This window comes from Stylophora pistillata, chromosome 3, assembly GCF_964205215.1.
Source record: "Stylophora pistillata chromosome 3, jaStyPist1.2, whole genome shotgun sequence".
In the NCBI taxonomy this organism is placed as follows: Eukaryota; Metazoa; Cnidaria; class Anthozoa; order Scleractinia; family Pocilloporidae; genus Stylophora; species Stylophora pistillata.
This window is the reverse complement of record NC_142521.1, coordinates 47,579,693-47,604,772: the sequence shown is the minus strand read 5'-3', so window position 1 is coordinate 47,604,772 and position 25,080 is coordinate 47,579,693. Positions and strand designations below refer to the sequence as shown.

The 25,080-nt window shown below is 37.4% G+C and overlaps 3 protein-coding genes and 1 pseudogene across 3 annotated transcripts; 1 reads left to right on the top strand and 3 right to left on the bottom strand.

The window, feature by feature from the left end:
* Nucleotides 1-901: 901 nt before the first annotated feature.
* Nucleotides 902-15,477, bottom strand: LOC111337998 (uncharacterized). Its single transcript, XM_088752645.1, has 6 exons — nucleotides 15,148-15,477; nucleotides 7,337-7,677; nucleotides 3,691-4,042; nucleotides 3,327-3,418; nucleotides 2,422-2,535; nucleotides 902-1,584 (listed from the first exon to the last, which is right to left on the bottom strand). The coding sequence occupies exons 1-6, from the start codon at nucleotides 15,308-15,310 to the stop codon at nucleotides 1,354-1,356; spliced, it is 1,293 nt and encodes a 430-aa protein (XP_088608771.1). The 5' UTR covers nucleotides 15,311-15,477; the 3' UTR covers nucleotides 902-1,353.
* On the top strand, nucleotides 8,037-9,510 carry LOC148736516 (uncharacterized). The gene is made up of 2 exons (XM_088752653.1): nucleotides 8,037-8,274; nucleotides 8,682-9,510. Exons 1-2 carry the CDS (start codon nucleotides 8,072-8,074, stop codon nucleotides 8,785-8,787), a joined length of 309 nt encoding a protein of 102 aa, XP_088608779.1. The 5' UTR covers nucleotides 8,037-8,071; the 3' UTR covers nucleotides 8,788-9,510.
* Nucleotides 9,562-12,819, bottom strand: LOC148736515 (uncharacterized; annotated as a pseudogene).
* A 1,968-nt stretch (nucleotides 15,478-17,445) lies between the features above and the next one.
* Nucleotides 17,446-22,902, bottom strand: LOC111337524 (GPI alpha-1,6-mannosyltransferase 2). The gene is made up of 4 exons (XM_022943855.2): nucleotides 22,748-22,902; nucleotides 21,649-22,679; nucleotides 18,091-18,223; nucleotides 17,446-17,693 (listed from the first exon to the last, which is right to left on the bottom strand). The coding sequence occupies exons 1-4, from the start codon at nucleotides 22,871-22,873 to the stop codon at nucleotides 17,499-17,501; spliced, it is 1,485 nt and encodes a 494-aa protein (XP_022799590.2). The 5' UTR covers nucleotides 22,874-22,902; the 3' UTR covers nucleotides 17,446-17,498.
* Nucleotides 22,903-25,080: the final 2,178 nt, after the last annotated feature.

Genomic DNA, 25,080 nt, shown 5'->3' with positions numbered 1-25,080 from the left:
GCTAGTAGCATTGCTTTTATTTTGGCGAAATTATGCTAAAATTACGCTCTTTTTTCCAAATTATGCCCCTTCTTGTAAAATTGTACTCTTTGAAAAATTTGCAAATAAGTCCGGGCTCAGACCATTTCAGACGCCGCTCAGTGATTCACAGTGAACTACAAAGCTACTACTTGAACTAAAACTTCAAACATCGAATAACGTCACCAAGTGCTTGGGAGTAGAGACGAACAATGATCAAATTGTAGCATCAAAACTGATCCGATAATTATCAAAATATGCGAATTATGCTAGCATTGCTACTTAGCAGACATTATGCCAGTTTGCTCAAATTATGCTAGCAGAATCTATAAAGACCTAGCCTGCACCCGTCAACACTGTACCGTGCTACTGTTTAAAAAACAAAGCCCGTTTCCTTTTACAGTCGAACCTACACTAACGGCCACCTCTCCAGAACGGCCACTTTTTTGGTCCCGGCGGGCTGTCCATACCGTCACCCCTACCTCCCTAGAACGGCCACTTTCTTCTTTCCTCAAGGTTGTGGTTGTGGAGAGGTTTACCTGTATTCACTTTGGGTGCCTTGCTCTACTTTTACCGTAAATTTGTAGGGCAAACAATAAACATAAATTCATGAAATGTCAGGATGGCCGAGCGGTCCAAGGCGCCAGACTCAAGGAATATCCCCTACCCAAAATCTTCTGGGGTGAGTGTTCTGGTTTCCGAATGGGGGCGTGAGTTCGAGTCCCACTCCAGACAATATATTTTTTTTAACACTTTCCCCTTGAGCGGCATGTAAGAAAAACAGAACTTTCTTCTTCGACCCAAACATCAGCCTATATACACAGCAGTCAAGCATACGTCTGTTATTCTTCAACAGTTGAACTAAAAAAACGCTGCTCCACGATTAAGAAAGACTGACTTTTCTTTTATTACTTACCACCTGAACTGTTTCTAATTCCTGTCATCTTTAGATAGAAGAAAATATATTTAGACATGTAGCGTTTCTTTCTGTACGTATATACAAGCCAGATAATTATTTTCTCCCAAGACAACTTAACAGCTTTATCTATGTTCAAACGCCAAAATCTTGAACGACGCAAAACGCCAGTGTTTGCAACAAACATTTAAATATGACAGTTGAACAATCATCTTTAATAAATAATTATTTTCTTTAGTTTTAAAAATAAAATCTGCAATTGTGGTTTCTTAAAGCCACATTTTACCAAGTATATACAGGACTCCATGTCGACTGGGAAGATAAAATTCTGATTGTATCCACCGTAGAAAGTGATTTGATCACTAGTATAAAGATGTGTACCGGGCGAACAAGAGAGAAAAATGAAAGATGTATATTTCTCAACAAGTGCGTTGTTCTGCCAAACAGATAGCGATTCGTCTACACAATTCAGTATCTATGTGATCAGGGAACAGTAACGTTTCATTCTCCGTTGAACTGACTGATTTGTATAACTGCGCTTTCTTCCTGAAAATGGATTTCTTTCTGTCTGTTTTGCGCTTGAGTCCGTGCAAGAAGTAATCCAACTGACCCACGTTGACGTCTACAAACAGAATCTGTGGCTTCGTAAACTGAAAGTAAAAAGTATAAAAAAATTTCTCATAAAAGACAAGCCTTCTGCAAAAGAAACCTGTACATTCATCTTGCTTGTTTTCCCTTTTTTTCCAGCTCCTTTGGCAAAACTATCTGTGACCAAGAATGTTCTTTGATTCTTGACCGTCGGTCATCGCCCCATTTAAGCCTGCTGAGTTACGAGAGGAAAACTTCATACGAGACAACGTGAGATAGGAGTGTAAATTGTTTACAGTGGCCAATTTACTCCACCAACTTGATAAAACCAATTTACCTAGTTACCCCCACCGATGTAGCACCACAGAAACTTACCCCGTTTATTGAGATAGGGGTGCCTTGGGACTAGACTAGAGCATACAACATCGCCCTCTACCGCCAGTCTCCGTTACCGAGACTCCACTTCCTCCACGAGGTGCCAGAAGCCATGCGAATGTTAATGACACTTAAAACGGTGATGTCATCGAAGAGGGTGAACATGGAGCACTTATTCCAGAGCTTCTATACAATACATACAATCTCCCATACAATACACTCGATATGGTATCGTGAGTAATTACGTGTACTATCAAAAAAGATGTTCCGAGCTATGCTTCTAAACAAAAAACCTAGTCGCAATCTTTATCTTTCAATCCGTTTTAAAGCAATTTCCGATTGAGTGTCGAAAGTGTAATCTGGACTTGTAATGATTTTGCTCTACATCGCCCTGTGATCTGTTAACCAATCTGGCGTTACCCTCTCACAGCCAATCACATACAAACATTAAACAAATCGCGAATTATACTGGCGTTCTCCCGCGCCTTAAGAAGTTTGCCTGTTTTTACTGGTTTAAATTGTACCTGTTCAGAGATATGTTCCTCATCAATGGATGTCCCTGATACATCAACCAAGAATGAACGTGACTGCAGCGCACTCTCATCCAAATGTTTAGCAAGTGCTGAAAGGACATCTTCCTACAATATAATGAAACAGGTGTTATATCTTAGCGACATAATAGTCATCCCTCACAAAGCCCTATAACTTACAGCAACCCTCAACTGAGTGTCGAAAGTAGTCCGTGATAAAAGGCTGATCGTTTCTAAAGAAACTGTTTGGGGCTGCGTCGGTGGGGGTAACGAAATAATTTGGATATATCAGCAAAGTTGAAATGGTAAATTGGCCACCGTAACGGTTACAAAAGCTCACGTTTCGAGCGCTAGCCCTTCGTCGGAGCTTTTGTAATCGTTACGGTGGCCAATTTACCATTTCAACTTTGTTGATATATCCAAAGTATTCCGTGATAGTTTTGGTTTTGCTTAACAATGCCACACGATTGGTTCCAGAAATGTCACGCCGCGTAATCAACCAATCATATTCAAAACTAAACCCAATCGTGACCTTGTCCTCGTTTTCTGCGCTTGACGTGATATCTTCCTTTGCTATGATTGGCTGTTGCTTGAACTTAGGTTTTGGTTTCCCAATACTCAGTGGAAATGTGCTGTTCTCAACTTCCAAAGTCATTGTCACACCGGTCAGCCTAACTGTAAACAACAAAATTTTCTTGAACAGGCAATAACTAGTACTATTCCCACATGACTGGAAAGGTGAACAAGGGAAAAAAGTAAACTCTGGGTTCTGACTGGCTGCCACAAAAGTTTCATGATTTTTTAATGTAACCTTCTCTCCGTTTAATAAATATGCACTACTGACCAAGGGTGAAAATTCCTCATATGAAACCCAATTGCTGGGGTTGAACAATACTTACTGCAGAGGCCTGAGGCTCTTTGATGAGTTCATGAAGTAGAACTGATTTCATGGGGTATCTGTTTGTATCTATGGACTGGTAAGTCTTTTCATCTGTCAAAACCAATAAAACAAAATGCAGATATAAGCTTAAGCACCATTGCACCACAATTTAAACAATTCTTCAAAGTAGTATGTTTAACAGCAGATAATTATTTAGTCCCTCTCATTTTAGGCAGTAAGATTTGCTGGAAGCCACATAATTAACAATGAGTATTGAATATTGCTGTTAGTCCCATGCCAGTCGAGGTGAACACAACTCAAGCTGTAGTGTAGATGAGCCAATTCACTAAATCTGAGATAGACATCCTGAAGTTGATACTCACCAAATGAGAACACCACAACAGTATTTATCACTTTGTTTGCACTGAAATCCATTTCAGCTGCAAAAAATTCCATCATTGCATCCCAGACGTGTTGTACTTGTGCTGCTGATGTGTCAACCCGTACAATTCTGTCTTCCAGATTAAAATAGTTCAAGAAATCTTGCACTGAACTTTCATACAGTGCAAAGCGACGCTTAGTCCTACTAGTGTCCATTTCATCCCCTTGATCAGATGATGCATCTTTGGGGTCTTTGCTTGGGGGCTTAGCACAAGCAGGGGAATGGCTGTTTTTAATGTTCTTCAGAAGATTCTCCTTGGACAGCGTCAAGTTTAAGGCAAAAGCACATGGATACTGAAGAGTTAAAACAGACATTCTTAACTTGTAAAGGTAAAATGAATATATTGGTCAATATCATAAGGGTAAAACATGTGTGGTCTAGTACTTTTACACCCTTTCTTTCCAGGTCAAAATGGATTTTCAAGAACAATTTAAGTTAGATGGAGGAAAAACAGGAACTGTGATGAACAACCATGATGCACAGCTACAAAACCAACAACAAACTTGACATACATGCTACAGCAGGTTTAGTCACTATAACCATGCCACAGAGACCAGGTGGCAATAGGGATAGATCAGTACTTAGTAGTCCTTTAAAACCTTGGAGTGTCTGGCATCTAATTTCTTCCCACAGTAATTGGCCACTGAATCAAATGTTAAGCTCAGGATAATAAAGGAAATGATCCCAAAAGAGGAGCTCTTGATAGAATTAAATTCCTCTTGTCAGTAAACCAAAGAAAAATGTATTGACACAGCCAGGAGAATAATGCATACTGATGTTAATAATGTAAACTATGTACAATAGAATGATAAGTTAGGCCACTGCACTTAAATCATAATTAGAATATTAAAGGGTCTCCAAACTGTGAGGTATAAACCTAAGTAGTTGTTGGGACCATTAGAGTAATGTTTTTTGGCAACACACTTTCCCTTGATGGACTCTCTTTCTGCCCAGATATGTTACAGACTGAGAAAGTACACTCAGTCTGGTGATTTATACCGAAAACTATTGTACTGTCTCTCTCCATCTGAGAGTGTTACTGTAACTGAAAAAAGTACAATCTGTGAACATCTCTGAAAATATTTTGGAAAGTCTATTGTGTTTAATAGCCAGCCACTAAGAAACATCTGGACAGGTAAGCATATCTCAACATCCAACACTCACAAGTGTCCTTCCTTACAGATTTAATTCACCCCTAACATGACTGATACATTGATGTGTTGACAGCCATAATTATATCAGACTATGAATTAAACCTAATATAAATGACATAATTAAAGTGCCCCTGAGATCAAAATTTTCGGACATCATTTTTTTCCATTTTCGTGTTCAGTGTGTCTCCTTCACCGACTCTGCCAAATTTCAGTTTAGACCAAGCACCAGAAATATCTTTTTTCAGGCCGTTAAATTCACGATTTCGCGTCCGCCATTATTTGATCATGTTCCGGAAGTTGATCACAGGACTCAGACGAAGTGACGTCAAAGAATCAACGTGAAAATCTCACATGGCAAAATGTCAGGCAAACATAAAAGAGTGCTTTACTCTATTCTTACAAAAACTAAACAAAAATGACTGGGCATCGATGCGTAATCAAAGCTGAAGTAATCGTGCAGACCATGCTGCAGGTATTTCTCTGCATCGGAGCCTTGCAAATAGATCAGAGGAGGAAAAACGGATGCGATTTGTGCGACCTCGCCGAGTAAACTTCAATCCTACAGAAATATTAGTGATCTACTCCGAACACTTCTCGGAGGACTGTTTCGAGAGTGTGTACTTTGAAGGACCTAGGCGAAGAATTCTGTCGGGTTCAGTGCGACCTCGACGCCGGAAAGCGAAGTCTACGAACCTCCATGGATTTTGTCACCTTTACATATGAGCTGATCAATATCCACCTTTAACAACTCCCTGGCATAAAACCTTAAACAAAGGAAAGTGCTTGGTGAAAATTGTAAATAAGAATGATAAAATAGCCGAATTGAGGATTGAGATTTCTAACCTCAAAGAGCTCACTTTTATACATTCAAAAGAGATGAAAATTATAATTGTGTGCTTTGATTCTAAAAAAAAAGCTGGCTTTAAAATTACAATTACAATTTACAATTACAATTTATCACTTATAGAGCGCTATTTACAATGACAGATCAACAGCGCTTTACAATCAATCCTAACCCGCCCATCCCACCCCAGGGGATGACATCCATAAAAAAGTAATCTCGTGCGTGGGAAATTAACGTCTCCTACCCCTAACCATGTAGGAAACGGGACCTCCATTTATTCGTCCCTATCCGAGAAGACTAGAATATCTAACCATTTCTTGATGTTATACAAAGGTAGCATATTCTTCTCAATTATTTTAAGACCTTGAGTGTTGGTCCGGCCGGGGCTCGAACCCTCGACCTCCCGCACAACAGTCCAGCGCTCTATCCATTGATCTAACCGGGAGGCGGTTTAAAATCAGCGAAAGCAGAACAAACAGCTTCAGACAGAGCGTAAAAAAGCTTTAAAATGTAGGCTTGCAGCCAAAAACCGAGAAAATTAAAATTTCTTTAAAAACCTGTCAAACTATCAACCATCTGACAGCGTGATATCAAAGGATCTCAAATTCATCCCAACGCCCGTGACAAACGAATTAAAAGAAGGCCAACTTTTGCGAGATTTATTCGCAAGACGAATGTGCCTCCGTTACACCTTTCACCGACAAAACAAAGAAACACTTCTGTTTCATATCAAACTGAATGCCACCGGTTCAGTCTTCTATCGCCCTTCAGAGCTACTTGGAAAATTGTCCTAACGTTACTTGCAGACAGTACTTTGAGATACAATAAATATATGAAGTTCATATATTTTGAACTGCGGTATTAGATACGTGTGATGTGCGATCCTTTGCAAAACAACAACGTGAAATCACCAAAATTTGCGTCGTCTGCGAACCGTCAACCTCCACAGTAGCGTTGAGGGTCAAGTGGAAATTAAAATAATTTGCAGTCGCGGTTTCGGTTCGCAGACGACGCAAATTTTGGTGATTTCACGTTGTTGTTTTGCAAAGGGCGGATAAAAAATTAACAAAGTTTTAAAATGCACGTGCTGGGCTATTGTTCTTCCAATTATATCTTTTGTTTTTTCACGTTCCCCTCGCCTTCGTGGTTTGTGTAAGGTCTCTTTTATCTTTATTCGCAGGGCAAAAATTCATTGTTTGTCGGCGTAAAACTATCCACAGAAGCTTCAGATGATTTCTGGGACAATTCATCGTCTAAAAAGTCGACATTTCCCGACTGACAATGAAACAGTGATTCTCTGTGCAGCGAACAAAGAGAGTTGTGACAAAGCAAAGCATAAGTTTGTTGAGCCTTTGACGTCATGATGACGTTTTAGCGGGCTCAGCTGGAACATGTTTTCAGCAATGGCAGACGATTTTTGGACGACTTTGAAGCGGTAAAAATTGATCATCGAAGGTTTGTTTTGAGTTTTTAATGGCAAAAAGGGTCATAACTTGATCCAATTCAACATTGTGTAAACAATTTAGGCCAAAATGAAATGATCAATTTTCGTCTCAGGGGCACTTTAATTAGTACATGTTATAAACTACCTTCTTTTCAAACTCTTTCATTTCAATATCACATTTCTTGATGAAGTTATCCACTCTCATCATAAACTTGAGGTTAGGAATAAGATCCACCAGTATTGGCTGATTTGGAAACTTTTCAATCTCTTCCAGAAGTATTTCTAACACCCAATCCAAGGTAAGATATTCTGGATTATCTTTCAAAAGCTCAGCTAGTCCATGTGTACCAGAAACAGGGTCCTTACCATCTTCTGCAGCTCTTTTTGGCAGTTTCTGCAGTATTAAATCTTCAGCTGATATGAAAGCAAACCCAAACATGGCTTTGAGATCATTCACAATACATCCTTTAGCTGATCCAGGACCTCCTACAATGTCCAAAAAAAAAGAACAGGAATGTCAAACAAAATAAAAATTTTAAAAAATGAAACAGCTTGGCTGACCTGAGTTTCTAGTTCCCATTCTAGATACAACATTACAAAGATGATAAATTTAAAAAATTGATGCCATGTCACTAGGGGAACGCAGGGGTATTTGGTGAAGTAATTTTGCATTATTGGCCTGTTTTTTCTGTTTCGATTTCTGATAACCTTTTTTGCTAGCCGTTCGTTTTAACCTAGTTATGTTTTCTGAAGTGAGAGCGAAAACGCGATTAGAGTTCCGCCATCTTGAAAGCTAACTGCCTGCTCAGAATTGGTCAGCGTGTATTCGTGTGACGTCAAATCGTCAAGAGACTCGAAGGTGTGGACTTGTTTAGTGTACATGCGAAATATGGATTTATCCGAGTCTGCCCCTATTAACGATAGTTTTAACGACGAAGAAAGTGCTACGAATAGCTTTTCCATTGAGCCTTATCGGTTTGAGCCACGCAGGAACTCAGATAAAAGCGTGAGCGATAACGAGAGCATTTCGGGCGAGGAAAGCGAGGAGGAAAACACAAATCCGCGACTGGAAAATTCTGACTGGTATGTAACATGCGACTGCGATGTTTTCATACGATAATGTGCATGTACTGCTTTCAGTTTATTCGTACAATGAGAGAACGAATAAAAGATACTTAACTCAGGTGTGTACCCTTTTTTTTTGGTATCTTTTGGCCCTGCAGTACGACTAAGTAGACCATTCATTTCATGCAGTGTGTGTATGATTCAAAGCTTTCAGTGTCGCTTTCGAGGTCAAGATTGTAATAGTACTGATCTAAGCGGTAGGATCCCAAAATCCCCGTTCGGACCAGCATTTATTTTTCCTTGTACAAACTACGTATAAGTAAGTGAATACTTTATACAATGTCCATACCAATAAAAATATGTAATCCAAGAGCCTAAACACAAATTTCATTCCCTGAGACAGCGTCAGTTTATTTTTTTTTTAGCCGCGAAGCATTTTCTAAAATCTGGGTGTTCGTGCGAGAACTGCCAGCTTATGTGAAGAGTGGAGGCCTGTATTTGCTGTCAGGAAATAACGGCCGTGAAAAATAAAATTATTGCGGCAGTAACTAGTGGTGAATGTCAAGAGGAACCAAAACACATTACGCAGCATCCAGGTTTTCATCCAGTTTGCATAAACAGGTGGGTCCTACAGACTGCCTAGTATCAGTACAAGCAACAGTACAAAGATCCATGCGATGGCCCTGAACATAAATTATTTCGACATATTGCCTACAGAGAGCTGGCTCGGTGGTGCTGGGGAATACTGGGCAAGGAAATCAGGGTAGTTCTACCATCATGTGCAGTTATGTGTCTACAAAACTTTTATCCTCCACCAGGGCCAGAAGAAGAGTTTGCCTTCGAAGGTTTTCGATATGCTGACGAATGATTTGATGAAAAGTTTTATCTTACTTATAAACTAAAGCAGTGACATGATGTACATAGTTGTACAATAATATATTTTACAATCCATTGAACCCTTCTGCAAAGGCCTGATTACAGAATAAGAAAATTGGTTATTTTTGCATTACTCCTTCCAATACTCTGTTTGTGATATGCTCCATTTGTTAGTTCATTAAGTTTTCTTTAAATATAATTGCCAATGATGAACACAAGTGCTTCTCTCAACTATAGAGATTTGTGATGGAATATTGTATTGCATTCAATAACCTAAAGTAAATCAGTGAATTGATTATTAAAGAAGAGCTATCTAGTTTCTCCTACTTCTATGAACAACCTCCAGGCTCCTTCTGACAACTGTAAACTAGTATGTGTTTAATATATAGTTTTTAAACAGAAAATTTGAACATATGAGAATCCCTTTGAGCTAAATCACCAAACAAACATTCTTTGTGGCTTTTAATTTACCTATTAAATCTTGAACAATGGTTATCAATGATGTCTGCCTTCGGAGGTGTTGGCTCTGCGGCTATATTTCTCAGTAAAAGAACAGGTATTGGTTGAGCAATTCTGTTTCCTGCTTCACATCGTTGAACAACCTGAGTGAGTAAATCCCTCAAATATTCGTAGGATTTCTTTTCAGTTATGGGTTTTACAACCCATCACTTGTTTGCCTTGGGAAAGCAAAGTATGTAGCGTGCAAGGCCTTCCTGTGCTCCAGACTTTATTACAGCTTGTCTACGGTCAGTGTTGTGATTATTGTCAATAGCAGCAAGCTGGGTCCTAGCAACCATGCCCTGGTATGAGAAATGCTCACGTTTAGGGCAATACTTAAGCATCATGGAGTGATATACCTCTAATCTACCTGTGTGGCAGAAGTCAGTAATCTTAGCAATATCCTTCAACAATTTAGTGTTTAGGATCACTTCCTATAAAGCTAAGAAAGCTTGACTGTTTGGCTTAAGCCAACAGACTTTCTTGGCCTCAGAGGGAGAAATTTGTTGATGACAGCATTGGTGGAAATGAGTATTTCCTGACCAGATGTGCTTATTACAGATGTGATTTAAGAGTGACTTCCATTTTTCTTGAAGAGCCAAAACATTACCATTGCAGGTTGCAGTAGACCACCATAGGTGGTTTGAGATTGATTGTATCCATAGTGAGAGGCCCTCACATCCCCTTTGATTTGTCTTATGAGTCAGCTTCTTTACCACCCACTTGGAGAGATGCCACACATCATACTGGTGTTTGATGTTTGGGTGATCTTTGGCCATGGAACTGGTGATAGAGACATGGTGATTTGTTGCAATCCTACTGATGGTGATATCTTTTCCTTCTAGCATTTCTATGCACCTTGTAAATCCTTCTTTCTCTATTGCATTAGAAACTGTGACCTCAGTGACCTGAACCACCTGAAATGCCACTACATTACCAGTGTCCTCATCCATAAAAGTGTAAGTGCCATACTTTGCAGAATGGCCTGGACTGTCACAGCGACCGTCGCCACTAAGATTAACAACACCCCTGCCAGTGAGAATCTCCATTTGCCTCCTACTTTCAGCTTCCCATGCCTCATGAATAACAGGGAACAAGTACTCTTTCTGTGTGTCATAAAAGACACTTTCACTAAAAAATTGAAGATTAAAGCATGATGCCCACTGGCTGATTGCAGTAAAAGTATTACCTGTAAACAAAATAGCAGCAGACAACAATAGATTTCCCAGAGGTTTCCGTTTCACTACTGGCTGTGAATCCCACTTTACTGTATGGCCACTGTTACAACTCAATTGAACTGATAACATGCTACCAATTGTTTTCCTTTCACAATCAATTATTATATCTCCACAACTGGGGCACCTTTTCAGCAATTTATTTATAGATGATTCAAAGACAACATATTTCTTTTCAGAGTCTGGGGTAATGTAGTCTCTCTTCGATTCTTCTTCAAATAATGTGTCATCCTTGACATCCTCTCTGGTGAAACTATTTAAATTTAGTGGCAAATGCCAATTTGGGTCCTCAAAGTCATCATCCTCATAATCATTGTCATCATCACTTTCATCCATCTCATTCTCTTTGGTAACAGTGTTAGGTATCACAACTTCCACCTCAGGCAGAGGGGGCCATGAGGTAACACTGAAACTGTCATCTTCATAAGTAGGAAAGACTACATATGGGGGAGCATGCATAGCATAATTATGATCATTGTTAACTTTCCATCCTTCAGCATTAATGAATGAAGTTTTTGAAAGAGGAAAAATGCCAGTTGTAGTTTCATCTATCGGTAGGGAAACTTTTTTGGTTGCATTTGCCTGGGTTGGAGGGGGAGACTTAGTCCTAACTCTAGTAGTCATGGCAGCATCTTCAAACTCTGTTTGTATTGCCTTACTTTTGAGGGTAAGAGGTTGAAGACAGCACTGAATTCCAACATTGCACTTCATTGGACTCCACGCGAAGGATTCTGAATTTTCAGAAACAACAACTTCCTCATTACTTAATACTCCTTTTGTGGAAGCATTCTGATCGTTTGTAGCGGCCAGTAATTCCGTGACATCCTGATACGAAACAACGAGAGTATACTTCGTTTGTTATGGAAACTTTATTTCTTTTGGAAAAATACTTATGTAAATTTATATATCTAGCCCCTGATCCAGAGAGGACAAAAAGTGAGCCCGTTTTATAGTCCAAAATGGGGAATTTTTAGCGTCGAGGAGGTACAATTACGTATGAAGATGCATGGAGCAAGATAAATAATTATTATCTACCTCGCTTTGTAATTCGGTGCGGAGAAATGCTCTGTCGTCGGTCAAAGCCCTTCTATATAATTATTTGAATGAGATTACGGTCCTTTCTTATTCACAGAGATTGAGAAATTGTAACATATTGGGTTGAAGAAGTCATCTCGTAAATGGCAATAATCAAAACAAAAACTTTAACTAACTTCTTGATGCATTTGTCAATCACGGCGATTTTCGCTTGACAATCGGGGTCTCTTTTTAGTAGATTGTGAAGCATAGTCGAATATAGAAGGCACAGCATCCTCCTTTAGCCGGCGTTTATACTTTTGCCCAGCAATCTTCGCTTGAAGATTCGACTGAAAACAGCTTGCCGAGAAGTGATCACTACAGACATAGCTGTATTGTAAGAGCAGCATATTCAAGCGACGAATTCTCTCCAGCCATGCTTTCCTCCGCTGTTTGTCCGATGGAATCTTATGGAAGCTCACATTTGTTGTCTTAGCAGAGTAATTGGTATATCCAGGAACACAGCAGTTCACCATTTCGTCAAACTTAAAAATAAACTAGCTTTACAATCTCAAAAACGTATCAGTGCGAAGTGTTATTACTTTTAGAAAGTCCCGCGAAAAGGGTATTGACGATCTGACGCAACAGCGTACTGCTGACCAATTTAATACGGCTCATAAACATCCAAGATGGTGGAATTCTAATCGCGTTTTTCGTTCTCACTTTAGGAAACATATTTACCTTAAAACGAACGGCTAGCAAAAAGGGTTACCAAAAATCGAGACAGAAGAAACAGGTCAATAATACAAATTACTTCAAAAATACCCTGGAGTTCCCCTTTAACACCACAACCTTTACAGTGACCTTGATGGTAAAAACAACTTTCAGTTCAGTTTGCTAAAATTTCTTGCATATCAGTCATAAGTGACAGTCACATCTAAATGCATTCATTTTAAGTTCAAGAACAAAGTAAAGTACAATGTTATAGATAAAAATACTAATGCTGATATCTCCCTGTTCCAAATCCTGGGAACAGACTAATATAAATTATAAACAATTATTGGATTCAGTTTTTGTGATATCCGGAATAATCAAGGTCGAGGTAAGTGTTATCAGCTGAAGCCAAAGGCTGAGGCTGATAACACTATCTGAGACCTTGATTATTCCAGATATCATGTACAAAAACTGAATCCAATAATTGTTTTATTATACATTGTTTTAAAGAAAACAACGCCAAATGCATTATCACAGCTAATACAGTTTATTTTCAAACAAAACGATCCATCCTTTTTTCGTGCTTCCACATAAAAAGATTTCAACACTTGGGCTAATTCCTTTTTGTCGTGTGGCTCCTGGATACTTTTCTCTTTAAGGTATTCGTAGAACAGTTGCTTCGCCACTCTCGTCAGTCTTTTAGTATTTTCCAAATCTTTATCTTCAAGTAATTTCTCAATTTCTCACTGGGTCGATGAAGCAAATAAAGAAGCCATTCTTACTTCGTTGTCCGTGAACTTGACATTGCTCCACCAGAAATCATGCATTGCCTGCACAACCTACAGATTATTCACTAATCTGTAGGTACAGATTAGTGAATAATCTGTAGATTGCGCTGTTTCCCAGAATTAACTGTGGGTGTTTAGCCAATGAGAAGACAGATGGTGACTACAATGTATAATAATCACAGTATCTTGAACCACAAAAAAAAAAAACCCTGAAGTATCAAATGAATTAGTTACTTTTTTTCCTTTAAAATCTTTCTGATAACCAAAATGCTCAGAGATAACATTAGGCTCCCCAAGACTATGAATTGTGCTCAAATTACATGTAAATTACTAGACAAAACAAAAGGTCCCCCCTTGCATGGACTTCAAATTCTTTGTCTAAAACTATTTTGAGATGCACTTTCAGCCCACTGAAAGTCATTCTGTCTTGTGACCAGAACACCATGATGAGAGGAAGGTCAAACATTTTATTCCAATTTGTATCTCATATTTCACTATCCCCAGATGATAAAATGAATTGTTCAAATTTTGTTGGCTGACACATTTGCAAAACATGGCAAACAATCCTTCCACGATTTTCATGAACATACAAATATAATACATAGACTCCTAGAGAACATAATTTCAGATAAGTGTTAATGGGTACTCTATTAGCATCTGCAGAGTACAGATTAAAGTTAAATGAAAAAAAAAAAAAGAAAAGAAAAAACAGGTTCAATCCGTGCACTTGATACTAAATGCTCTCAGTGCTAAAGCAAGAGAAAAGATATTACTTCATCAGGCTCCTGCCGTAAATATAAAATTACTCAGCTAAATTAACTGAGCGAAAAAGGGCAAGACTTCCGTATAACCCCATACTTCATTTTGCATACAGTTGTTGGATAAAAGAAAGCAGAGGCATTGACAACAGATTACCTTTAGGATTGCGGCTTTGTTTTCGATTGTTATGGGGTTAAACGGAAATTTTTCCCGCAAAAGAGCTAAGAACAGGTTACGTATAAACAAAGTTTTTCACCTGAGCGTGACTCAAACAATTTGCGATTATGAAAAAATTACAATAACAATTTCTGTGCGGACGGAAAAAAACCTTCCTCCTTAGATTTTTAATACGATTTCACAATTAATGTTATTCTTCAACTAGAAGTGAAGATCACGCTTAACTAAAATCTTAAAAGCAAGCGGTGAAGACAATTAAAATCAATATATGTCTCATGCACGTACGCCAATATCTAAGGACACAATAGAAGCAAGGGAAATCGGTTTCTCCATTTATGATGAATCAATGGTCCTTTTTCTGGTAATAATAAAAACAATGGCTAAAATCGTCGTAAAAATCAGTCTTTGTATGCGAGAATTGAATAATTCTCGGTCGGCTGAATGCAAAAAATGGCCATCTTGAAACAACTTTCACATGACCAAGGATCGTAAGCTGCAGCGATAAAACCTTTTATTCGCTCTTGCATAAACAAAATACCAGCTTTAAACCAGAGTGCCACTTATTTTCGGTGGGTAATGTAAGCAAATTGTTAAAATTGCTCCGCCACACATGAGCCAAAAGAAAATTCAGGAGTCAAGAGTGTGCTCTTCTCCGTTCAAACAGATGTTTACATCCAACAGGGAGAACCCGCTGGATATCAAAAATATTTCTGTGATTAGCATTTAGCGGCTGTGCCAGAGAAAAGCATATAGAATATTTCTAGCAGAGTAAAAGGACAATGAATTACAATAGCGTATTATTAAGGAAAAGAAGAAGGAATATCACCCACCGAATATGAACACAATCCGTCGCTCCGGGTCGATCTTCTTCACACCTTTCCCGATCTCGACCACAACGTTTGGCTTTTCGACTTCGGTGTTACGTCGAGTAAAATCAAACTTGCTTCCTCTGTTGTCCTCTTTATTGTCGGGGGTGCTAGTTCCGCAACCCATTTTCTTGATATAAGCCTGTAGCAGGTCAAAATGGCTCAATTATTGTCACAAACCTAATCTCCATTACTGACAAATGACAAGTACAAACAAGCTACAAACGACCTTCCCGCTCCAGGCCCTCCACACGAGTTTCTATGGCAACGTTTCTTCGCGACAAATAATCTCGTTTTTTCTCAAAGAAAAACAAGTTTGCACAATCCGTCATTCTCCTTCTGTTTCCTTTGATATTTTATGGCTAACATCGGTTCAGTTCTTGTTTTCAAAGTACAGTATTGTCCCAATAATATGCTCGTGGTTTAAAATTCTGTTTTCATAAAAAATCCTCTTGAGAATATTAATGTGCGAGGTGTTAACCCTTTAACTTCCAGGAGTGATTAACATGTAACTTCTAATAAAATCCATACATTTTCCAGTTAAAAGGTAGTGAGAATACTCAAACGTATCAGGTAGAACTTGTTCCCATGATTGAACAACAAATTCTTGTTACCAATTTACAAGAAAAATGTGTAGCTGATAGAGGAGAGAATTAACAATCAGATCTTGGGAGTATAAGGGTAAGAAACCAAAGACTTATCATGTCTGTTAAGGGGTTTTTTTATTTCATCATTTCTTCGTTTTAAGGCCATAACCAAGAAAAGTGTTTTAACCCAAGCATTAACTATTGTTTCAGATTACTTAGTCTGCCATAAAGGACAAGGAGAGTTGATTCAAGAAAAAAGTCATAGCTAAGTGAAGTGTGAACATCTGAGTTAAAATAGTTCTGAAAAGAACTGTTGTTAATGGTGACTGAAATTTCAACAGCCTTGGAAGAAAAAATCATCCAGGAAAACTGCAATTAGAAACACCAGATCCCAACAGTACTTTGCTGTGGGAAATAAAATAAACATAAAATTTTTCTTAATGATCCTAAAAACTCTTCAATTTAAACATGCCCAGTTGCCCAAGTTTTGAAAAATTCAATGGTTTTCAGTTCTACACCACTGGGCATACTTGTACATGAACTAGCTAACCAGCAAGTTCTCAGAATTGGCCCAACAAAATTGAGAGTTCAAAGGGTAAATTCCTAGAGTAGCTAGTTCACTTGCACAAAGGTGAGACAACATTTAGCAGCATGTCTGTCACTTTCCTTGCACCAGCTTCATGGAACAGCCTGCCAGTTTATCTGTGTGTTGTCATGACACTTGGTGTCTTTTAGAACAAACTTAAAATGTTTTTGTTCATATTGGAATTTTAATGTACTTCTGCTACTTCCATAATTTCATCTTTCTTTTTACTTTATTATTCAGAGAATTGTGATTTCAGTCCAACCTTGATTTCTTGATTATAAGGACTTATTCTCTGGTCTCAGTTTTGTCATAAATACTTATTGGTCAGGATCAAGTTGCCACATTCTCTTCACAACTACAGCTTTGAAAAGTGAAGTAAGGATGGGTTTGTTTGACTTTCAAAAAGTAAAAGCAGCATTTGCAAGCATTGTTAACTGATTGGCTTAGAGTTGCCTTATTGCTGATTGAGATTTAATGGTCTACTGGCTTGTTTGGCAAACATATTTTTTCAAAACAATTTGCAAATGTTTTGTTACATGATTAAATGCTGCTTTCTCAATTTAATCAGTTTTTGTTCCTCATTAATATTTATATTCTTAATTTTCCAGACCCTTGATTATCCAGACTATTTCACCTAGTACCAACAAGTTTGGATAATTGAGGTTCAACCATAGTACTTTGCTTATATAGTTACGAAACAAAGCAAGTTTACTTTTTTAGGTTATGATTTTTCTCACAAATGGCTATTGATCAGCATAAGAAAAAAAGTGTTATTTATAAAACAATGGAAATAATATGAGAGCCCTGATTGGTGGAAACCTATCATTTACCGCACTGGTATGCCCATAGAAGATGTTTTGTATTGAGAATTTTTTCTAAAAGCATTAGACCATACTTTCTAATGGCTCACAGGCATAGCTACCCATTTGGGATTTTAGGAGAACAAGAGAAAAGTTTGTAAATCACTAATCTTTCTCGTGTTCTTCCAATTATTATCCCATATGGTGGCAAACCAAGAGAAAGGGCAGTCTATTGCTTAAATAAGTTATAAAAATTATCATTGTCATAAGAACACATTACACACACTAATGAGTTTTGGAATAACATATTTAATCTGGGCTTTGAAATGTAGTTAAAGTGCTTTAGGTCCAGGGATAAAAATTGCAGTGTAAAGCAGTTCCAATGAAGAAGTATGACAAAAAATAACCAATAATCAACTGAGATTTCCACTTTCTGTTATCAAGTCTATGTGATTGGCAATAAGTTTCTTTCATGATGACATGCGCAGAATACCAGTAAATAACTGGAGAGGCAGAGGCTACAAATCGAGTAGTGACCTGATAAGAGAAAATAAAAAAGAAATTGATACTGGCATGAAGTGCAACAGCTGTGTATTTAATACATTAAGTAGTTGATGGGCTCTAAATTTGGCTCTGACAGGGTATTGAGTTATCAGTGAGCAAGAGCAAAAAAAGGAGCCAACATGTAGACAAATATATATAACAGTGTGAAAACTGACAGAAGCCTAAATTTAGGCTAACCTAGTTTACTTTCATTCATGTTCAATACACCCAGAAAAAACGAGGGACTGCTAAAGACTCAGTAAATGGTCACACTGACAAAAGCATGTTATCATAAACTAAAAAAACAAAAACCTATCACAGGAAAAATTTAGAAAGAGTAATTTTAACTTATTAAATTCTGGAAATTTGAGAGGAAAAAGCTCTTACCAACCTGTACATGCATTGATGTAAAACCAAACAAAGTCATGAAAAAGAGATGAACAACATAAACAAAGACATCAGGGTGTTGGTAGAAATCAAACTCTTGTTTTCCAGTTATTCCAACATTTTGACGTATTGGCTTCCTTTATAAAACATAAAAGCAATATCCTCTCGGTAAGAACTTGAAAGGTTGACTTGATAGTTTGCAATACCCTTTTCCAAAAGAACACTTTTAATCAAAGAAAGTATTGATTGTATTTCAGAGTATGTCAGTCAGTTGACTAAAACATCCTCTTTCAGTTTTACTTCAGTTGACCCTTTCACTCCCATAGGTGACCAAGATAGAATATCTCCTTACTTTAACAATACAACATCAAGCAGACAAGTGATGGGAATAAAGAAAAATATCAATAAGGGGATAATTAGTTGATCCAATACCAAATTCTTCATACTAATATCATAACAGTTGTATGGCAGGCAGTAAGGAGAATTGCTATGGAGATCTCTGGAGTCAAAGGGTTGGTTTTTATACATGTATCTGTTGCAGGTAAAAATTAAACTCAGGTAAAAAATTTTAACCTAGGTTGAATTTCAATTTCCTTTGTCTCCGAGACCTAATTATTCACAATTAGGTAGGGCTCGGAGACAAAGAGAATTGAAATTCAAGCTACGTTAAAATTTTTTTACCTGAATTTAATTTTTACTTGCAACATTAAATCTATCAGGAGCATCACATTCAAATTCACTTAAAAATAGACTATTGAATTTTAGTACAACTAAAAATATATACACTATACTGAAAATAAATATATATAAACATAAAAATAAATATATATAAAAATAAATAAACGATTATTTAGGAAAATAAAAATTAAAACTTGATACTACAGATCTGTTTCGAAAGGAAAAGTCCTCTCTCGTCAGGTGGATAAGGCACTAGTTGACTAATGGACCTTTTAAGTAGGTGGTTTGAGCAGCCTTATCAGATATTTAGATGAGTGCCGGCACGCACTCGCCAGTTCGTTCCTTTTGTTTAGGGTACCCACCCCTGTTCTGCATATGATAAAGAATTTTTCAGCTATGCAAAGATTGCATCTCTTCGTGGTATTTGAGTACGGCCTGGCACGAGCTATTATTTTCCAGGTCACGGAAAACTCCGTTTCAGCATCCTTTAGGGACCAGATATATTTGCTCAACTCTGTTGCGTTCCTTTTGTTCTCATGTCTAAATGAAGCTGTATGATTTCTAAATCTTGTTTTAAATTGGTTCGCAGTAAGGCCGACGTACGTTTGGGTTCCCAAGGGACTTTCAACTGTAGCCTGGTAGACCACATTTTGAATTAGGCAATTGCCACGTAACGGGCAAGAGTGTTTGTCTCTACAATTGCATGATTTTTCTTGCGATTGGGAATTATTTGCGAGGGCGCACTTATTGTGGGCGTCGATTTTTCTTTCTAAATTTGGCATGCACGAATAGCTTACTTTCAAAGTGTTCCTATTAAAAATCTTTCTTAGTGAGTGCCCTGGCGGAAAGGATTCTTTTACGATGCTTAAAAATTTTTTTCCCACGTTAGTGGCAACGTTCTTACTAAAAGGTGGGTTATACCAAGTTATATTTCGGTGTCTTCCTCTCCCTTCTGTACTCCTCTGGTCTTTAGTTGTTGTGTCAAATTTTAATTGATGATTATAGCCACTTGCTTCTAACGCTTGCTGGTACATGGGTGCTGCTTTGTCGAAGGATACTCTGTCCGATGAAATTTCGCTAAGCCTTTTATTGATCGCCAGGGGAATGTTCTTTAGGATAGTAATCACCCACCTTCCATCCTAAAGAACATTCCCCTGGCGATCAATAAAAGGCTTAGCGAAATTTCATCGGACAGAGTATCCTTCGACAAAGCAGCACCCATGTACCAGCAAGCGTTAGAAGCAAGTGGCTATAATCATCAATTAAAATTTGACACAACAACTAAAGACCAGAGGAGTACAGAAGGGAGAGGAAGACACCGAAATATAACTTGGTATAACCCACCTTTTAGTAAGAACGTTGCCACTACGTGGGAAAAAAATTTTTAAGCATCGTAAAAGAATCCTTTCCGCCAGGGCACTCACTAAGAAAGATTTTTAATAGGAACACTTTGAAAGTAAGCTATTCGTGCATGCCAAATTTAGAAAGAAAAATCGACGCCCACAATAAGTGCACCCTCGCAAATAATTCCCAATCGCAAGAAAAATCATGCAATTGTAGAGACAAACACTCTTGCCCGTTACGTGGCAAATGCCTAATTCAAAATGTGGTCTACCAGGCCACAGTTGAAAGTCCCTTGGGAACCCAAACGTACGTCGGCCTTACTGCGAACCAATTTAAAACAAGATTTAGAAATCATACAGCTTCATGTAGACACGAGAACAAAAGGAACGCAACAGAGTTGAGCAAATATATCTGGTCCCTAAAGGATGCTGAAACGGAGTTTTCCGTGACCTGGAAAATAATAGCTCGTGCCAGGCCGTACTCAAATACCACGAAGAGATGCAATCTTTGCATAGCTGAAAAATTCTTTATCATATGCAGAACAGGGGCGGGTACCCTAAACAAAAGGAACGAACTGGCGAGTGCGTGCCGGCACTCATCTAAATATCTGATAAGGCTGCTCAAACCACCTACTTAAAAGGTCCATTAGTCAACTAGTGCCTTATCCACCTGACGAGAGAGGACTTTTCCTTTCGAAACAGATCTGTAGTATCAAGTTTTAATTTTTATTTTCCTAAATAATCGTTTACAAAGCTCCATCTGATTGTAGAGCACTCTGCGATTCAAAGATAAGGTTTTTTACATTTTTACATTTATATAAAAATAAATATATATAAACTATACTGAATTTAGTAGTATAATAATATTCAAATAATGTTAATATGTAAATAGTTATCATCATTAATGTATTAGTATTCATGTACTCTAGTTTAGCTTATTCTTTTTATTTCATTTTAACCACCTGAAGATATTAGCTTACAGCTACTCTTAAATTCGAGGTAAATAAAGTTTATGTATGTATGTATGTAATATCAAAATGATATGATTCAATTCAAATCATTTTAAATATAACACTAATTCCCATCCTTCCAAAGTTAAATTAGGGAAACCAAACTGTCTCTAAAACAAACTCAACTACTGTTCTTTGCCATTAGGGTCATGCTTTCTGCAAGCAAACATCTTCAACTCCATGTACATTGTATTATACACATTGAAGTCTACGTTTTATGAATCAGACATTTTCAGGCCACCAAACTGTTTGTTGGTTGATTGAAACAAGGATGTTTTTAATAGCCACTTGGCAACCATTGAGGCATTTTCAGATCCTGGGCACTAGAGGTTTACATTATCAAACTGCTTAAACTACTTTGCTCTGACATTAAGGGTTCAAGCTCAAATCATCAGTTTTACGAACTCTTTACACAGTGGCCTATTTACCTCATCAAATCAGTTGATAAAACCAAGTTATCTTGTAATACCCTTCCCTCCTGACGCAGCACCACAGTTTCTTATGAAACTTACTCTTTATGTAAGCACATACCTTGTCATCTTGTCTGACTTTTCCTTTCTTTGGAACAAACCAAGATTCTTAACTGTTTCAATATTTCTATGGTTCAAGCAGTAATTCAACACTGCATTTACACTCAAAATAATAACTGGTGAAGCAAGAGCAAAGTTTGGTATTTGCTTGAATTCAAAGTAGCGTAAAAAGCCCACATTCCAATAATTATCTTGAATATATGAGTAAGAAAATGGCACCAATTTATCACACCATGGACTATTAGTCAAATTTCCCAGAAAACTCCTTGGTGGTATGCAGTATAAATAATATCCATACAACTGGAAAATAATAAATGGAAAAAGCACAATTCCATTTAAAATTACAAGTTTAAGGAGCAATTTTGTTCCGCTTTGTAAGTGCCAAAAAGTGAGAGAACCAGTGTCTGAAATAAATGAAGATAAACCTGAAGAGACATAGTTTTTGGTCATTCTGTGCGCAAGAAATCCACACGATAAAACACCATTCGAACGAGTCGCACAGCCAAGACTAAAAAGTAACACTACCAGTGTTGTACGTTGTTGTTCTAGAAAATACATGGCAGTAAACTGTAGGCAAGAGAATAAACTCTCTGTGTACAAACTTGACATAAAGACACTCGCAGGGTTAAAGCAAAAGAGGAGTGACGACAACATAGCAGCAGTCCTTGAACCAAACAGGTTGAAAGTCAATTTGTTAAGTGAAATAGCTGCTAATGTGAAGAGAGTTGAATTCAACATCCATCCAATCGCCAGATATAAACTTCGCTCGTTCAGAAAATACTGGAAAAGTGGATGGAGTACTCGTACCAAGATCCTTAATATCCAAGGGAACAATGGGAAGAAAGCCATGTATTGTTCATATTTGTAATCATCTTTGGCTATTTTCAGAAAATAAGCTGCATCCCATTTGCCAAAACCTCCAAAAATTCTTTGAAATATCAAATCGCACCGCGAAGATGGTGTACTTGAATCTCTGTTTTTGTTGATAATAGTAGAAGAATCGTAATCGATGATGAATTCATCGACAAAAATCTGAAAAATAATGCGCAAACGTTAAGTGTAATTTACAGCAGATCCCTTCAAATATTTTTTGCACTAACCTGAAAGAAGAGCAACAGAAATCTTGAAGATATCGCCCAGCGCGCCACAACTGTAATCTCGTCCGCCATATTGAATTTACCAAACACTTTGATCGTAAAGGGCAAGTAATTCATGGCAGTCTCCATAGACACCGCGGAAAGACGTTTTGGTGAAGTCACAGCGGTCAGTGGTCATCAACATTAGGCTGCCAAGTGCTTCCATATGTTTGTGGACTGAGTTCGATGAAAACAGCGGTCTTTTGCATGGTTTTAAGTCGGAAAATATTCATGATACTTCTCCTTGTTTATTATGGTTGATCCTTTGAATGGTTTTTTAATACTAAAACCACGTCTTAACAAATAGCGGTACAGGGGAGTCATTTTGTTTGGAGTTTTGTGCTGTTTGCTGACTTTAGCTGGCCGTCGTTACGAAGTGCGATCGTGGTTCGTCAGTCGCCCTCGCCTTCAGAATTGTCAAAAACAGCGATAGTTATCCAGAGAAGGGAAGAGATTAGTTCTGTAAGATAATTTTCCAGCGAGTCTGAAGACTGTTTGGATTTTTAAGTGTTATTAGCATGAAGCGATACACGTAATTATTGAGTTGTGAAAATATTCACACTCACTTTGCGCCGACGTGCGGTGCCTTTTCATTTTGGAAATCATTCGCTTGGTTGAGAATTTTACTTTTCTAGACTGATATTTCGCCATTCCACCTTTCTGATTTTCTGTGCCTTTAAGAACAGGTGTCCGTAACGCTCGAAACGTCAGCTTTTGTAATCGTTACGGTTGCCAATTTACCATTTCAACTTTGTTGATATATCCAAATTAAAATATGAAAACATTTGATCATTTCATATACTTGCAGTTTTATCAACAAGTTATCTCTCATGAACAGAATAACGCCTGACTTAAGCTCATGTAATGGTGATGTTTACAAAGGGAGTGGAAATCGAAGAAATTGTGATTTGTTTGTATTTGAGACCGTCCAACATGATTGATTCATTTACAATTTATCTTGAATTAAGTCTTTATTGATATTAATCGATTGTAGATCTCCATTACTTGTCTTTGGTACGTTTGCTTTTACCTGTTACTACAACTGCTACTTTAATTTCCCAAACAGCTCTATTTGTTTTACACGAAAGCATTTTCAATGAAACCCACTTTTTTATTATGATTATGATGATCATGATCATGATGATGATGATGACTATTATTATTATTGTATTTTTATAACTCAGTCATTTGAAATTTTTACAGGCACATGTATGTTTACCTGAAGTATATTCCACTATCTTGCATGTGCATTGCATTAATTTATGCAAATAATCAACTACTCTTCTTCTTCAATTCATTTTTTTTAGATTAGCTTTGCATAGCTTTACATAGTTTCCATGTGCTTAAGGAATCATATACATCACATGCTCTGAAGCACTGTAAGGATAATTATGATCCCCATCAGTAATATTACATCATATCCCCACACTGAGAACATCATTATGAAACATTCCTATTTGACTTGTAACCATTTTTTTTTCATGGTGGCAAAATATATGTATTGCTGAAACTCGTTGAGAATTTCTTATTTACTACAACTAGCATAGCCATACCAGTGCTCCTCTTCCCTGTAATAAGTTGGGAAAAGGACATCTGCATGATGCTATCATTGTTCATGTTTGGGAATATCCCATCCCTGATTTTTATTCGACTAGATGGGCACAGCAGTACATAGGCTAATTACAAACTTTTGGTTACTCCTCTTGACTTACTGTTAACTGGGAATTGACAGCTGACTTAATCTAATCAATTTTCTCCTGAACATTTTTGAACTTCATTTGTTCGACTTCAGAAAATACTTCTGATAATTTCCCTCTGACATTTCTAATTTGGAAGATTAATCATCATAATCATTATGTTCTTTACACCTATATAAACACCCAACAAGAATTCTTTGTTTATAACTCAGGCAGCTTCTGAATATAAGAAATCAAGTTTAGAAGATAGTTGATTCACTCAAGGCTGTTGCAATATGAGAAAAGACAATGCAGTGCTTTATTCACATCGATTAAATTATATTTTAAAAATTGTTTTACCTTACAGTAGTTTTGTTTCTTAAAAATTTGTTTTCTAGTAGTACCAAGATGGTAATGTTACTTTGTGAATCAGGGAGCTAATTAAAGCAGAAGTATTCTGTTAGCTCAGTACATTTTATGTTGCAGATGGCATTAAGTTAGTAAAGAAAGAAAAGAAAAAGTAAAAATAAATAAAATAAAATGATTAGTGAGGGAAAAGCAGCTTAAAAAAAAGACATACTACAAATTATTCATAATTGTAATGAGAAATACTTGTTGGGA

Excerpts from the sequence above, each read along its gene's own strand:
- LOC111337524 (XM_022943855.2), bottom strand. The coding sequence starts at position 22,873 with ATGGAGACTGCCATGAATTACTTGCCCTTTACGATCAAAGTGTTTGGT. Across the intron at positions 18,224-21,648 it reads AAGTCAGACAAGATGACAAG|GAAGCCAATACGTCAAAATG; the intron begins GTATGTGCTTAC and ends TGTTTTATAAAG. Across the intron at positions 17,694-18,090 it reads TTACATCAATGCATGTACAG|GTCACTACTCGATTTGTAGC; the intron begins GTTGGTAAGAGC and ends TTCTCTTATCAG.
- LOC148736516 (XM_088752653.1), top strand. The coding sequence starts at position 8,072 with ATGCGAAATATGGATTTATCCGAGTCTGCCCCTATTAACGATAGTTTT. Across the intron at positions 8,275-8,681 it reads CGACTGGAAAATTCTGACTG|CCGCGAAGCATTTTCTAAAA; the intron begins GTATGTAACATG and ends TTTTTTTTTTAG.
- LOC111337998 (XM_088752645.1), bottom strand. The coding sequence starts at position 15,310 with ATGGGTTGCGGAACTAGCACCCCCGACAATAAAGAGGACAACAGAGGA. Across the intron at positions 4,043-7,336 it reads TGAAAGAGTTTGAAAAGAAG|TATCCATGTGCTTTTGCCTT; the intron begins GTAGTTTATAAC and ends TTAACTCTTCAG. Across the intron at positions 3,419-3,690 it reads TGTTGTGGTGTTCTCATTTG|ATGAAAAGACTTACCAGTCC; the intron begins GTGAGTATCAAC and ends TGGTTTTGACAG.